The 16,690-nt window shown below is 43.0% G+C and overlaps 1 protein-coding gene across 4 annotated transcripts in view; it reads right to left on the reverse strand.

Moving 5' to 3' along the window:
* cul9 (cullin 9) overlaps positions 1-16,690 on the reverse strand; it is a 131,540-nt gene that overhangs the window by 80,520 nt on the left and 34,330 nt on the right. For all 4 annotated transcript variants that reach the window (XM_078398942.1, XM_078398943.1, XM_078398939.1 and 1 more), the window contains 5 exons: positions 4,827-4,968; positions 4,125-4,315; positions 2,489-2,882; positions 1,463-1,863; positions 225-415 (listed from right to left, as the gene is read on the reverse strand). In XM_078398942.1, coding sequence (XP_078255068.1) covers positions 225-415; positions 1,463-1,863; positions 2,489-2,882; positions 4,125-4,315; positions 4,827-4,968 — 1,319 coding nt within the window. The remainder of the gene's footprint in view (positions 1-224; positions 416-1,462; positions 1,864-2,488; positions 2,883-4,124; positions 4,316-4,826; positions 4,969-16,690) is intronic.

The following is a 16,690-nucleotide window of genomic DNA, read 5'->3' on the forward strand; positions in this document are numbered from 1 at the left end:
AAAGCTTTTTTGATGACGAGAGATGAAAATCCCATAAACAAATCAGTCGGAAGAAGGGTCCCGACCTGAAACATCGTCTGTCCATTTCCCTCCACTGATGCTGCCTGATCCACTGAGTTCCTCCAGCACTTTATTTTTTTTATTTTTTTTTAAATCCATTTAGAGAAACAAAAAAAGCTGTCCACATGTGACAATAAACCAAACTAAACTAAAACTCTGCTTACCCAGAGGTGTTCATCATTTTAGTTACAGCTGCAGGAATAACACTGAGCAATCCATGGGAATCCTGGATAGAAGCTGAACCAATGCTAGCAAAGATCTCAAGGATAATCTGAGCATCTGAGTCAGCGAGGTGGGGCCGAACACTCTTCGTGCGCATGTCATACTTGCTGGCTCCAGTCAGGATCTTCAGCGTCTGTGGAGATAAATATGGGTATGGTGACCACTTCTATTAAGCATTATATCAAATAAATAAGAGCAATGAAAAATACTTTCACCAGCTTTAAAAGAAAACTGTACTTCCAGAGACCCCATTCACCTCCTCAAGATATATGAAATGCTTTCCAGCCAATGGGGAACAGTGCAAGAGTGCACAATGTTGTCACCTGGAATGCACAGGAAACAATTTGAACATCGAATGACAAAATAATCCAGTTTTGTGAGATAGCCTGAATATTGGCCAAACATCAGCACAACTCTCCCAATCCACCTGAAAGGGGGAATGAGGCCTTAAATTTAGCACATCTGAAATACGAGAGCTCGCTCAGTATCAAATTACAGCCTAGACTCATTCAGGAAAATGTGCCACATGTACTTCTAATGCTGCATTAGCAAAAAGCCTCAATTTTCACATGAATTATGTGCCTTTCAATTATTCTTTCTTTGGGAGGCATGGAGGCATAACAGTCAACATTCCTGCCTCATAGCTCACAGGTTTGATCCTGAAATGTTTACATGTTCACCCAGTGACTCTTTCCCTCAACTCCTGGCACTCCAATGTCAATGCACAGCTGAAGTAGTAACTTCAATTCCACCCTACCAAGATTAGTTAAATGTCTCCGATAGTAGTAATTGTGAATTAGCAGTGCAATAAGCAAACTAATACAGGACAGCAATCATCTGTTTATAGATTCCGAATGACTTGGAGTGTGCAGTTTATTATGTACACTTCATAAATTTAGAGACTGAAATTATTGGTTCAAGTACAGTGTGTACTCTGAATGTACACAGTGATTTTAGCGAGTTCATGGGAAGAATATTACATTTATGCAAGACAGACCATCAAGCAAAACAGTAACTCTGACATTAGTATATAGGCTGGGAGTGAAAACTATAGCTGCACCAATACAGATTTTCCTAGTGATTATTTTAAATCAATAAACACATCCTTACATAAGGATATAGAGAGGTCAGTGTCCTTCACGAGAGGAAATGGAAAATGAAAAAATCCAGAATGACTTACTGCCAGCGCAGCTTGCTGGATGAGCGCAAAATCCTCGTGCTCTTGCATGCAGGATAGAATACTCTTGATGCCCCCCTCTGTTGCAAACAGTGCTCTCCAGTCATAGCGCTGCATCAAAATGTATAGTAGCCGCAAGCACGTGACAACCAGAGGTTTCTCCTTGGACAGATTGGTTAGTTCTTCCACCAGTACTTTGATCAGCTTATCCCTTTGGTTTAGGCTGGAATCCACTTTAAGAGGCAGCTTCTCCCGTGAATTGTCCTCCTCCAACATTTTAGTAATGAATTTAAACCCTGCCACCTGCAAACTTATATCGCAACTTGATTTCTTCATGATGTCCACAACCTCCCCCATTTTCTCTAAATTTGTTTTACGTCCAGTCACCTTGGGGCAGTTGAACACTGATGAAGAAAAGAATGTTTTAGTTTGCAATAGTCCAGAGTAGATTCCAACTAGAGAATAAATCAAACTAAGTTTAACTAGCAAAATGGTACTGGACCAGCAACATAGGAGGTCCTGGCCCAAGAACAGAACATTAATAACCTAGAAAGCTGACAAAATGTCACAAAATCTCAATAATCTTTAAAGTAAGGGAAAGAACATTCTTGTCTGGCTTACATTTGTGTCTAATATTTAGCTGAGTATAATCCCGTTTTCATGCATTATTTTAATACATAAGGTCAGCAGCAGGATAAAGTTGAGAAAAGGGGTCACTCTACAGTTCACTGCCCAAATAATGAACTGCAAGCTTGAACCAGCACCCCGACACCCTCTACGGTTCACTACCTGAGTGACAAATCATGAACCAACACACTGTCATTCTCTGTGGTTCACAGCCTAATTGAATTATTAATTTTAATCAATCACCTATCACAATTTGCAGCTTTTAGATGAAGAACACCACAATTCGAGCTGTTTGAGTTAAGTGGACTGTGTCAGCTATTGAACCAGTACTTGAATTGTTCTGATACAGCACTCGAGAAAAAGATCTAATATTGACCCTCCACCTCTAGTAGACACTCTCACCTTTGAGTTTCTCATCAAGATCATCTGGCAATTCCAGTTCCTCCATTCTGCCCATCTCTACCTGCTGAACTACGTTGGCTTTGCTTGCAGTTGGTGCAGGGTTTGCAAGGACAGGAGATACTTCTTTCTTCGCTTTCTTTGACTGAGAGGCAGATGGTTCAGAAGTTGAACCCATGACAGGTTGGGAACCAAACTCAATGCATGACGGTATACTGGAGAGCCGGTCCTGATCCAGCCTTTTCCTCTTCAAGTAGTGTTTGGTATAAACATGAGAGCTCTCAAGGTCATTCCGGTAGGCTGCTGGGCAATATGGATTCAAGAAATGAAGAAGCTTCTGTGCTAGTTCCACTGGTACAATCAACTGAATCAACGCACTCTCATCCATTACTGAAATCTGTAGAGAAATCAAACGGCCTTGTCAAACTTACAAACGCTTGATAGATATTATTATTTTATATTAAGATTCACTTACATTTCTTATTGTGTACTATATCATCATCCTAGCCACATAAATTAAAACATTGCTTCTTTATTCCAGCATTTGAGTTGCCTCTATAGTTAGACAGTGAGCCAGTGAGAGTCATTCTGATCACAACCAGAGAGCTTGTTACACCTGGCCACAGATACACTCATTTTGTTTCAAAGAGGGTATTGGGAAAGAGGGGGAGGGGGAAGACAGACTATCAGCTATGACCATAGTTCTAAACATTATCCTGCTGCCAACCTTTTGTAATAAAAGGTGTGAAAATAGGATTAGGCTAAACTAAATATTTTGTAAAACTGAACAAACTCAGTAACAGGACTGCAAATTGTGGTGGAATGCAGAACAAGAGAAAACAACAAAGAGCCACAAAATTAAATTGACCGCTTTCATGAAAATCAAAAACTGCCAATGCTCAAAATCGGAAATAAAACCCGAGAATACTGGAAACACTTAGCAGGTCAGGCAGCATCTGCGAAAGAGTAGCAAACCTAACATTTCGGGTCAAAGACACTTCATTAGAAGCTTCCGACAATGGGTCTTCGAACTAGAAATGTTAATTTTACTTCTTTGATTATGACAGCCTATTTGATTATCACAAACTAAATCAAAATCCATTTAAAAATGGTGAATTCTGTTGCTTTTGTCATCAAATCACTGTTTTAGAACACAAGCTGCATAGCCTAGATAAAAAGAAGCTAGCCATCCAGTTAGTAAATATTGAATATGTCAAATCCTGATTATGTCAAATTTCATTCAAGAAAATAAAATCAGACTAGGCCATTAAAGTGAAAATTAAAAAAAGTAGAATGACTGCCATTACCAAAACTAATAAACACTCAAAAAAGGTTCTATTTAGGACAAATGCCTTATCAGAAAAGATACAAGAAATCACAAATAGCTGTAGTAATCTTAGATGAATGAACCCATCTGTGCAACTTGCTCATCCTTCCCTGATTGACAAATACGAGAGTGGCAGGTATCCATTCTTTGGTTTGGAGTGGGGGGAAAGCTTTGATAGTCAAAATAAAGTTTGCTCATCTTTGTAACGGTCAGATTGTCACATTATAGCAGGAAGTGTTATATTGCAGCAACATTGATATGGTAAGTGTATACCCAGATAGTCAATCCCCACCAGCACACTTTTCTGCTCACCAGATCTTCCAAATTCTGTTTCATTATCTCAACGGCCTCCTGCTGCTGTTTTGGTTCCAACTTCTTGATGAAGAAAAGCACCTCCCACCATTCTGACCGCTTGAGAGTCGAGAAATCCTCACAAATGCCCTCTGACAGATAAGGCAGGGAGTATAACCCACCAGGAGGCTTATGGAAAAATGTCTGAGCAACTGGAAAACAAAAGAACGTCATGTGATATACTCTCATCTTTGAAGAAAATGAATGAATCACATCCTTTTAGTATGAGAATCATGCACTTTTAAATAAAATCTTTGGAATGCGCCAGCTTTTTCAGGATCCTGAAGGAAATCAAGTGCAATGAATTAGAGAAAACTAGATTTCGAGATTGATCAATGAGGAATCCACAAAAAATCTGATAAGTTGTTGGATAGGCATAACTTTGTTGCCCAATGATTGTTAGAGTTAAAAAATAAATCACAACAAAACCCAATGAAACACCAGTTGAGATATTTAAAGAGCAACCAAATATTGGATCAAATGAAAATGGAAGGTAGAAGCCCATGTCCCTCCAAAAGCTTTCCCATCTATCTACTTGTCCGGATGTCTTTGAAATGTTGTTATCGTACCAATTAAGAAAATGTTGATGCTGCGTTCAGAGCAAGGCAGACCCCCATTCAGCCAGTCAAAGGATTGATTTATGTCCGCACACTATCTGCTCACCTGTTGTAAGTTTAAGATTTTCAGCAAGAGTTGAAGCTTTCTCCTGCGATTCCTTCTCCACATGCCCACTTGATCCATCCCCAATGATCTCAATCATGTGCCAATGTACCCAGTATGTTCTGTTCAACTGGTGCCAGAAAACCTGGAATTAAAGAACATAGTTTAATAAACTGAGAGAAATAGCCCAGTTATTTGTACTCCGCCACAACTTCTCAAGAAGCGGGATTATCAACAGGAAAAAGAAATTAAGACCTGCTGGTTGGAAAATCAATACACATTAGCCACATATAAATTCAAAATATTACAGATGCTGAAAGTAGGATTTATAAAAGCTAGAATATATCATTAAAGAGAATAAATTGAAGAGACCGATAGAACAAAGCAATTAGCATGGAATTATGAAAGGAAAATCATTTGGGACTAATCTATTGTAGTATAACAAACCCTTGCAATACCAGACCTCTCTAGAGCGGATTTCGGTTATAGTGGACAGAGGTTCATTGCACCGTTCTCCCACTTCCGCCAGTTACTCAATGAGCTGGCGTCATGTGGCGTGCTTCCGGTTGCGGGAGCAGAGAGCGAGCAGCATGGAGGAGGCATATGAACCAGACCCGTCCCTGGTGCACTACGTGTGTGTCGGGGGCTCTGCAGTGCCCCAGCCTGTGAATTCCCGCTGGTTAACCCCCCAACGCGTTTTTCCCCTCCCGTCCCTGGGTTAAACTTTACCCCCTTCACTCGGTCACAGCAGACAATCGGCAATAACGGATACCAACCCCCCACCCCTCTGTGGTCTGTTATTATGAGGGTTTACTATAGATTGAGGGTGATTCATAGAAAAGGTGGAAACAATTGAGTGTTTTCTTTCCAAATGCTTTCTCAAATGTCACATACGGGGGGGGGAAAAAATACAAAAATTCCTGGAGTAACTCACTAGGTCAGGCAGCATCCCTGGAGAACATGAATAGGTGAGGCTTTGGGTTGGGACCCTTCTTCATACTCATGTGGAATTCCACTTCCCCCACAGGAAGTTGGTGAATAAGAACAGACAATTAATTTGGGGATAATTGGACACTAATTAAGAATTTGGGTACAAAACAGAAAGCAACAAGTGGGTATAAACAGATCTTTCTCAGGTTGGCAGACTATAAATTAGGACCCTGTGGTTGGGCCCCAGATGCTCATCGCCAAATAACAAGTTTGCTGATTACTCAAACCTATTGTGGGGACTTTGAGTAGGAGTGAGTGGGATTGGAAATACTGAGGAGGATGTGAAGAGGCTTCAAGGGTTGTAAACATGCTGAGTGAGTGGACAAAAACATTGAGTGGACAAAAACATTGCACACACAATATAATGTGGAAAAATTTGTTTTATATAAGATATACCGAGCAGAAAACACAAGTATTTTGTTAAATGGAGAGAAATGAAACTGAAAGGGTCTTAGATGTCCTTGTGTACAAGTAATTGAAAGGTGACATGCAGGTACAGCAATTAGGAAGGTCTTCAATGTGAGAGAATTTCAACACACAAATAAAAATAGACAACGTTTCCAGTCAGGAGCCTTCTTCAGTGATTGTGGTAAGGGAAGGGGAGAAAACTAGAAGTGATGGGGCAGAACAAAGTCTGGCAGATGATAGCTGGATACAGGGGAGGAGCGGTTTTAGATTGGCAGACAGTTGGACAAATGCCAGAGATGAAAAACAAAAAGAGATCAGGCTTGAAATGTGAATCGAAGGGAAGGAATACAGATGGAAGAGGACGGTATGTATGTGCATTAAGGTGGGGCACAGGAAAGACTGGTGGAAAAAAGTGAGAAAAGGGGGATGTTTGTAGATTAGTAATTAGAGGCAGCTCAGGACAGAAAGGTCAGTAGGGCAATGTGAAGGAGAGTTAAAATGGTTAGCAACCCAGAGATCCAGCAGACCTTTGCAGACTAAAGCAAGTGAAATTTGCACTTGAGCTTGGTGCGCCAATGCCGGCTTGATCTCCGGATTGCGAACCATCTTAACTCCCTTCCCATAGGGCGGCACAGTGGCGCAGCGGTAAAGTTGCTGCCTTGCAGAGCTGGAAACCCGGGTTCGATCCTGACTAGGGGTGTTGCCTGTACGGAGTTTGTACGTTCTCCTGTGACCTACGTGGGTTTTCTCCGAGATCTTCGGTTTCCTCCCACACTCCAAAGACGTACAGGTTTGTAGTTTAGTGTGTAAGAAGGAACTGCAGATGCTGGTTTAAACAGAAGATAGACACAAAAAGCTGGAGTAACTCAGCGGGACAGGCAGCATCTCTGGAGAGAGGAGTCTGAAGAAGGGTCTCGACCCGAAACTTCTCTCCAGAGATGCTGCCTGTCCCGCTGAGTTACTCCGTGGGAACTGGCCTTAGGACACCGGTGAGCCCTTTTTGTGTCTATCTTCGGATTGTAGGTTAATTGGCTTGGTACAAGTGTGAATTGTCGTGTGTAGGATAATGTTAGTGTGCGGGGATCGCTGGTCGGTGCTGACTCGATGGGCCCTAGGGCCAGTTCCCACGCTGTAACTCTAAACTAAAACAATGAAACATTCCCATACAGACCTTTCTGCCTGGGCCTCTACCATTGCGAATGATACCACATGCAAACTGGAGGAATAGCATATTATATTCTGCTTGGGTAGCTTACAACTCAACATTTATGAACATTTAACTATCCAATTTTAGGTAACTAACCTTCAAACAACCCCTCCCTCAACCCCTTTTATCCTCTATCTTCCCTGTGTCCCATCTGGATGCACAGACATTTTTCCCTTTCTTCTTGTCCTTCCACCTACAGTGCCCTCCATAATGTTTGGGACAAAGACCCATCATTTATTTATTTGCCTCTATCCTCCACAATTTGAGATTTGTAATAGAAAAAATCACATGTGGTTAAAGTGCACCTTGTCAGGTTTTAATAAAGGATATTTTTATTCATTTTGGTTTCACCATGTAGAAATTACAGCAGTGTTTATACATAGTCCCCCCCCCCCCCCCCCCATTTCAGGGTACCATAATGTTTGGGACACAGCATTGTCATGTAAATCAAAGTAGTCCATTTTTCGTTTTTTGTTGCATATCTTTTGTATGTAATGACTGCTTGAAGTCTGCGATTCATGGACATCACCAGTTGCTGGGTGTCTTCTCTGGTGATGCTCTGCCAGGCCTTTATTGCAGCCATCTTTAGCATATGCTTGTTTTGGGCTAGTTCCCTTCAGTGTTCTCTTCAGCATATAAAAGGCATGCTCAATTGGGTTCAGATCGGGTGATTGACTTGGCCACTCAAGAATTGACCATTTTTTAGCTTTGAAAAACTCCTTTGTTGCTTTAGTAGTATGATTGGGATCATTGTCTTGCTCTAGAATGAACCGCCGGCCAATGAGTTTTGAGGCATTTGTTTGAACTTGAGCAGATAGGATGTGTCTATACACTTCAGAATTCATTATGCTACCACCATCAGCAGTTGTATCATGAATGAAGATAAGTGAGCCAGTACCTTCAGCAGCCATACATGCCCAGGCCATAACACCCCCACCACCTTGTTTCACAGATGGGGCGGTATGCTTTGGATCGTGGGCAGTTCCTTCTCTTCTCCATACTTTGCTCTTGCCATCATTCTGATACAAGTTAATCTTCGTCTCATCTGTCCAAAAGACCTTTTTCCAGAACTGTGGTTGCTACTTCTTGGCAAACTGGCCATCCTATTTTTGTGGCTAACCAGTGGTTTGCATCTTGCAGCGTAGCCTCTGTATTTCTGTTCATGAAGTCTTCTGCGGACAGTGGTCATTGCAAATCCACACCTGACTCCTGAAGAGTGTTTCTGATCTGTCGGACAGGAGTTTGGGGATTTTTCTTTATTATAGAGAGAATTCTTGTGTCATCAGCTGTGGAGGTCTTCCTTGGCCTGCCAGTCCCTTTGCGATTAGTAAGCTCACCGGTGCTCTCTTTCTTCTTAATGATGTTCCAAACAGTTGATTTTGGTAAGCCTAATGTTTGGCACATGTCTCTAACAGTTTTATTCATGTTTCTCAGTCTCATCATGTCTTCTTTGACTTTCATTGGCACAACTTTGGTCCTTATGTGGATAAACAGCAATAAAAGTTTCCAAAGGTGATGGAAAGACTGGAGGAAAGACTAGGTGCTGAGTGCTTTCTTTCCTGCATTAAGGAGGCAATTAAACACAACTGAGCAATTACAAACGTCTGTGAAGCCATGTGTCCCAAACATTATGGTGCCTGAAATGGGGGGACTATGTATAAACACAGCTGTAATTTCTACATGGTGAAACCAAAATGTATAAAAATCCCCTTTAATAAAATCTGACAATGCACACTTTAACCACATGATTTTTTTCCATTACAAATCTCAAATTGTGGAGTACAGAGGCAAATAAATAATTGATGGGTCTTTGTCCCAAACATTATGGAGGGCACTGTATATTCCTTCATCTGCCTCCACATTTCATGTCACTTCTATCCTTATCTGACACTTTTTTTCTTTTCATAGAAACATAGAAACATAGAAAATAGGTGCAGGAGTAGGCCATTCGGCCCTTCGAGCCTTCACCGCCATTCAATATGATCGTGGCTGATCATCCAGCTCAGTAACCTGTACCTGCCTTCTCTCCATACCCCCTGATCCCTTTAGCAAAAAGGGCCACATCTAACTCCCTCTTAAATATAGCCAATGAACTGGCCTCAACTACCTTCTGTGGCAGAGAATTCCACAGACTCACCACTCTCTGTGTGAAGAAATGTTTCTGGGGCTAGAGCGATCATTAGAAAGATTATTTAATGAGTTAGTGGGAAGGAAGTGTAAGAGACATCCGATTAGATTGTCTTATGTTTAGTAAAAAAGTATGTTGTTGAGTTCCTTGCACATGTTTGAGATGGAGGTGGATGTGATATGGATATAGGATTCAAAAAGACTATATGCAAGACAGAAAGATTTGTGAGTTAATGTCAGATTCAGGATTCAGAATAATAGAAGAATAATGAACAAATGGTGGGGGCCTGGAGAAAGCTCTACATAGACAATAGACAATAGGTAGGCCATTCAGCCCTTCGAGCCAGCACCGCCATTCAATGCGATCATGGCTGATCACTCTCAATCAGTACCCCGTTCCTGCCTTCTCCGCATACCCCCTCACTCCGCCATCCTTAAGAGCTCTATCCAGCTCTCTCTTGAAAGCATCCAACGAACTGGCCTCCACTGCCTTCTGAGGCAGAGAATTCCACACCTTCACCACTCTCTGACTGAAAAGGTTCTTCCTCGTCTCCGTTCTAAATGGCCTACCCCTTATTCTTAAACTGTGGCCCCTTGTTCTGGACTCCCCTAACATTGGGAACATGTTTCCTGCCTCTAATGTGTCCAATCCCCTAATTATCTTATATGTTTCAATAAGATCTCCCCTCATCCTTCTAAATTCCAGTGTATACAAGCCTAATTGCTCCAGCCTTTCAACATACGACAGTCCCGCCATTCCGGGAATCAACCTAGTGAACCTACGCTGCACGCCCTCAATAGCAAGAATATCCTTCCTCAAATTTGGAGACCAAAACTGCACACAGTACTCCAGGTGCGGTCTCACCAGGGCCCGGTACAACTTTCGTCCAACCATTTGCCAATCAAAGCCGCCCCCCCCCCCCAAAACATGTATCAAGCTATCAGTAAACAGACTTTGTTCCTTCCCAACCGCTCTCCTAGTTTTTCCCCCCACTACAATAAGTCCGATGGGTCACAACTCAAAACATTGCCCATCCATGTTCTCCACAGATGCTGCCTGATAAGGAGCTTCACCAATGAAAGATACCTGATAAGGAGAGTGCTACTCTAAACTTATTTTCATCACTCAGCAGCTGAAGGGCATAAACATCATGCACCATTCAACTACAACAGGTTACTCTTATTGCCATAGTGCCATACAGCGCAGAAACTGGTCCTTTGGCCCAACTTGCCCATGCCAACCAACATGCTGATTCCATATACCCACCACCTTTTGTGTAATAAAGTTGCCCCTAAAGCGCCCATTAAATCTTTCTCCCCTCACCTTAAACTTATGTCCTCTGGCTCTTGATTTCCCAACTCTGGGTAAAAGACTGTGCATTTACCCAATCTATTCCTTCCAGGATCTTATTCACCTCTATAAGATCATCCCTCATCCTCCTGAGCTCCAGGGAATGAGGTGCCAGCCTGCTCAACCTCTCCCTATAGCTCAGGCCCTCGAGCCCTGGCAACACCCTCACAAATCTCTGCAACTTTTCTAGCTTAATAAAATCTTTCTTATGACAGGGTGACCAAAACTGAACACAAATCTCAAAATGTGGCCTCGCCAATGTATTGTATTGTACCTCCCATAACCATAACATAACCTCCCAACTTCTATATTCAGTACTCTGACTAAGCCCAATGTGGCAAAAGCCTTCTTGACCACCTTATCTACACGTGATGCTACTTTCAAGGACTTGTGTACCTGCACTCCTAGTTACTTCCTCATAAAACTCATATTCACGAGACATGATCTCTGTGCTGACTATCCCTTATCAGCCCATTTTTATCAAAATGCATATATATCTTATCCTTCAGAATATTCCCCAGTCTACCGCAGTATTCCCCAATCTACCACAGATGTTAGGCTCACTGATCTATAGTTCCCATGCTTCCCCTTGAACCCTCTTAAATAGAGGCACAACATTAGCCACTCTCGATTCTTCCAGCACCTCGCCTGTATCCAAGGATGATTTGCATATCTCAGCCAGGGCACCTGCAATTTCTTCTCTAGCTTCCCACAGTGGGAAATAACTTTAGATAGTTCTGGATAAAGATTTATCCATCTTCCTACACCCTAAGACATTTAGCACTTCCTCGACTGTAGTGCTGACTGTCAAGACACTTCCATTAACTGTCCCAAGTTTTCCAGTCTTCACATCGTTCTCCATAGTTAACACCGAGGAGAAATACTCATTAAAGGACCTTGCCATTGGTCTCCTTCAGCTCCATACAGAGATGGCTACTTTGATTTCTAAAGGGCCCTATTCTTTCTCTGGTCACTCTCTTTCCCTCAATCCACATAAAATCTCTTTGGATTTCTCTTAATATTATCTGTCAGAGCCATCTCCTGTCCCCTTTTGGTCCTCTTGATTTCCTTCTTAAATATGCTCCTCAGTTCCAAAACCTCTTCCAGGGATATACAATTGATCCCAGGTTCCCATGCCTCCTTTTTCTTGACCAGAGCTCTATTTCTCCTGTCATCCAAGTTCCTTACTCCCACCAGCTTTGCCATTCACTCTAACAGGAACATGCATATCCTGAACTCTTGTCATCACACTTAAAAACATCCCACTTACCAGACTTTGCTGGCAAACAATCTTTTCCAATCACCTTGAGCAAGTTCCTGGTTAATACCAAAGTTGGTCTTGCTCCAAATTCAGAATTTCAACTTGTGGTTTTTTATAGGTCTTTACCCATAACTATCTTAAAGCTAATTGAACTGGTCCCAAAAGGTTAACAACCAACAATTCAGTCACCTGCCCATCCAAATTTCCCAAGAGTAGATCCAGCTTTGCCGTCTCCCATATAGGATGCTCAACATATTGCCTGAGGAAACTCCTGAACACATTTCTCAAATTCCACCCTGTCCAAGCCCGTGGCACTATGGCAGTTTCAGTCTATATTAGGAAAGTTAAAATCCCCTACTATGACTACCTTATTAACCTTACAGCTGTCTGAAATCTCTTGGCATATTTGCTCCTTATTAACCTTACAGCTGTCTGCAATCTCTTGGCATATTTGCTCCTCCAATTCCCACTGACTATTTGGGGACCTGTAGTACACTCCCAACAAGGTGATCATCTTTTTTTATTTCTTAGCTCCACCCTTACAGATGAACCCATCGGTCATGTCATCTCATCTCGGACTATTGCCGTGACATTCGCCTTAACTCCAAGGTCCTATTTAGAACAATTACCTCTGTCATATGTCCCGCCCCCAGTACCAGCTTAGTTGGGTCCCCTGCTAAGTGCGAAGAATTCGCTAAATTTTTCCCCAACAAAGTTGAGAACATTAGAATGAACATTTCCCCTCCCACCCGTGACCTAGCTGTCTCACTAGTCTGTTCATCTAAATTGGACTGCTTCCAACCCGTCACTCTATCCTCCCTTGCAAAGCTTGTCTCCGCTATGAAACCTGCAACCTGCCCCCTTGATCCTGCCCCCACTGCCCTTCTGAAGGATGTCATTGCAATAGCCGGTCCCAGCATCCTCTCTATTATCAACAGTTCTCTGGCCGCTGGCACTGTTCCAACCAGTTTCAGGCACGCGGTGGTCCAGCCCCTACTGAAAAAACCTAACCTAGACCCCACCTTGCCTAGCAACTACAGACCCATTTCCAAACTGCCATTCCTGTCAAAAGTCCTTGAAAAGGCAATTCTAAACCAATTAGTGCCCTACCTGCACCAAAACACCATCCTGGAAAGTTTCCAGTCAGGTTTCAGAGCCCACCACAGCACAGAGTCTGCCTTGTTGAAGGTACACAACGACCTGCTTCTCGCCATCGACACCGGCGACTGTGCAATCCTGCTCCTTCTCGACCTCAGCGCAGCGTTCGATACAGTGGACCACACCATCCTTATTGACCGTCTCCGGTACGCGGTTGGCATTGATGGCACTGCCCTGAGCTGGTTCGCTGCGTACCTCAAAGATAGGAGTTTCGCCATCAACATAGGCAGTTATTCCTCTGCTCCAGCTAGCCTCTCCTGCGGAGTTCCACAAGGCTCCATCCTAGGCCCCATTCTCTTCTCTCTATACATGCTCCCCCTTGGCCAAATCATTCAAAGGCACGGCATTTCTTTCCACTGCTATGCCGATGACACTCAGCTTTACCTCCCCCTGAAACCCAACAACCAGTCAAATTTAAACAGCCTCTTACACTGCCTTGAGGACATAAAATGTTGGATGGCACAGAACTTCCTCCAATTAAATGAGAGCAAGTCTGAGGTCATCCTATTCGCCGCCCCCCCCCCCCCCCCCCCCCCCCCCCCCCCCCCCCCGACTCCATCAAATTGATAACAGGCAGTCTTGGAAGTCTATCCTGCCTAGTCAAACCGCATGTCAAAAACCTCGGCATGATATTTGACTCTGCATTAAAATTTGATAAGCAAGTCAACGCTGTGGTAAAAGCCAGCTTCTTCCAACTTCGAACCATAGCTAAAATCAAACCTTTCCTCCAATTCGACGACACAGAAAAAATCATTCACGCTTTCATTTCCTCCCGCCTAGACTACTGCAACTCCCTATACACTGGGATCAGCCAATCTTCCCTGTCCCGCCTGCAACTGGTCCAAAACGCCGCAGCGAGACTCCTGGCGGGTACCCGTAAAAGGGACATCACCCCGATTCTGGCCTCTCTCCACTGGCTCCCTGTACGGTACAGAATCAACTTCAAGCTCCTCCTATTCACGTATAAAGCCCTAAATGGCCACTCTCCCCCCTACATCAAAAATCTTCTAACCCCCCTCTCTAACTCCAGGTCCCTCAGGTCGGCCGACTTGGGGCTACTCACTATCCCGCGGTCTAGGCTTAAGCTCAGGGGTGACCGCGCTTTTGCGGTTGCAGCTCGTAGACTGTGGAACAGCATCCCTCTCCCCATCAGAACTGCCCCCTCCATCGACTCCTTTAAGTCCAGGCTCAAAACCTATTTCTACTCCCTAGCGTTTGAGGCTCATTGAGGAGGCGCTGTGAACTGTTTGCGTGCTACTCATATCATCATATCATATCATATATCTACAGCCGGAAACAGGCCTTTTCGGCCCTCCAAGTCCGTGCCGCCCAGTGATCCCCGTACATTAACACTATCCTACACCCACTAGGGACAATTTTTACATTTACCCAGCCAATTAACCTACATGTTTCTTTTTTTTCCCTTTTTTTTTTTCCATTGGAACCTAATCAGATGTACAGCACTTTGGTCAACGTGGGTTGTTTTTAAATGTGCTATACAAATAAAATTGACTTGACTTGACTTGACTTAATCAACAAGGCAACACTACCTTCTCTTTTACCCCCACCTCTATCTCTCCTGTAGCACCTGTACCCCAGAACATTAAACTGTCAGTCCTGTCCCTCTTAAACGGGTTCCATAATGGCTACAACGTCCCAGACGCACATTCCTATCCATGCCCCGAGTTCATCCGCCTTACCCGTCAGGCCTCTTACATTAAAATAAGTGCAATTCAGTCCCACAGTCCTTCCTCATTCGCTGTCATACCTTTTTTTTCAGCACATTCCATACCAACATTCAGCCCTCACCACAATATACTCATCCATAGCCCAGCTCAAGGTAACTAAAGTTTGATCGCAGAATTGCCTACCATCACAGATACACAGAACAATCAGCAATCTCAGTCTATTGCTAAATAGCTTCAGAGGTAGCATGGTTGGTGTTCAGAACTAATTATCAATTTGATCACAAAAACATATCCTGTCATACATAGAAATGCTTGCCTTAGTTTAGTAATGCAGCATGGAAATAGGCCCTTAGACCCACCGAGTCCACGTTCACATAATAATTAACAATAATCACCCATTCACACAAGTCCTATGTTTTCCTGCTTTTGCGTCCTACACACAAGGGGCAATTTACAGAGGTCAATTAACCTGCAAACCCACGTATCTTTCGGATGTGGGCGGAAATAGGAGCACCTGGCCAAAACCCACGCAGTTACATGGTCACTTGCAAACACCACACAGAGAACACCAGAGGTCAGGATCGAACCCGGGTCTCTGGCGCTGTGAGGCACCAGCTCTACCAGCGGCACAGGATTAATGACAGAGATTGGATGTACAAGAGGCAGTTCATCACTCAGAAGATCTAATGTATTGATGTATTCCAGAGAGTAATTCTAAACGGACACAGCTAAAGCTAATAAAATGTTTGCATCTCTGCAATAGATTAATGGACTGTCCTCCTAACTTTTCTTCTTCAACTCTGTTTTACAACTCTGTTTTACAACACCCCCTTCACCAGAAAGTATTCCCTTTACCCTAGGACGATAAGGGAATGGAATATGTTACCACCCAACACATGTGCCACTCCCGATGTTCAGTCATTTAAAAAGGAGATTGAGCAACTAGATCTCCTCAACTTGGTCACAAAGGCCCACTTCAAAATTTAATCACTACTCTACTCACTCCGACCTGCACGATAACCACTTATGAGGTGTTTGCGCAGTAATCAACCAGAACCAGACAAAAGAAAACACAGCAGTCAATAAATATTCCAACAATGCACGTGTCCTTCAAGGCAAAATACTAGGGGATTTATTCAAAATTACCCTGTATCTAATTAAAACATTCAACTAGCTATATCATGTTTGCCATACAATTCTGATCCCTTTAATCCTAATAGTATGCCATAAATTTAATCCTTCAGGTAGAAAAAGTGGTTGCTTTATGTTTCAACGTCTAAGAATATCACGAATACTCCAAGACAATGAACAGGGAATTTTCTACAATAAATGAAAATACCCAGAGAACTTTTCAGACATTCAACAAAATAGCATCCAAGGGACTTTTACCCATTGAGGGCCAAACTCTAATCCAAGCCAAAATTCCAAAAGTGCCTTGCAGCTGAGGTAACCTAACAAACAGGGCAGAAATATTGTTGAACAAATGGGAATAATTGGTGGAATCTGATACAAAAGGAAGAGGGGGATGAAATGTAGAACGAGAGGGAGGGATGGAGTGTAGAAGGGAACGTGGGGGGGAGGCAATGATTAAATGGAGGAGGGGAAAGGAACTGGATGACGTTGGCAGGAGGAGGTGAAAGAAAGGTGTGCAAGATATTTGGAATAATGTGAAGGATT

Source organism: Rhinoraja longicauda, chromosome 5, assembly GCF_053455715.1.
Source record: "Rhinoraja longicauda isolate Sanriku21f chromosome 5, sRhiLon1.1, whole genome shotgun sequence".
NCBI classification, from domain to species: Eukaryota; Metazoa; Chordata; class Chondrichthyes; order Rajiformes; family Arhynchobatidae; genus Rhinoraja; species Rhinoraja longicauda.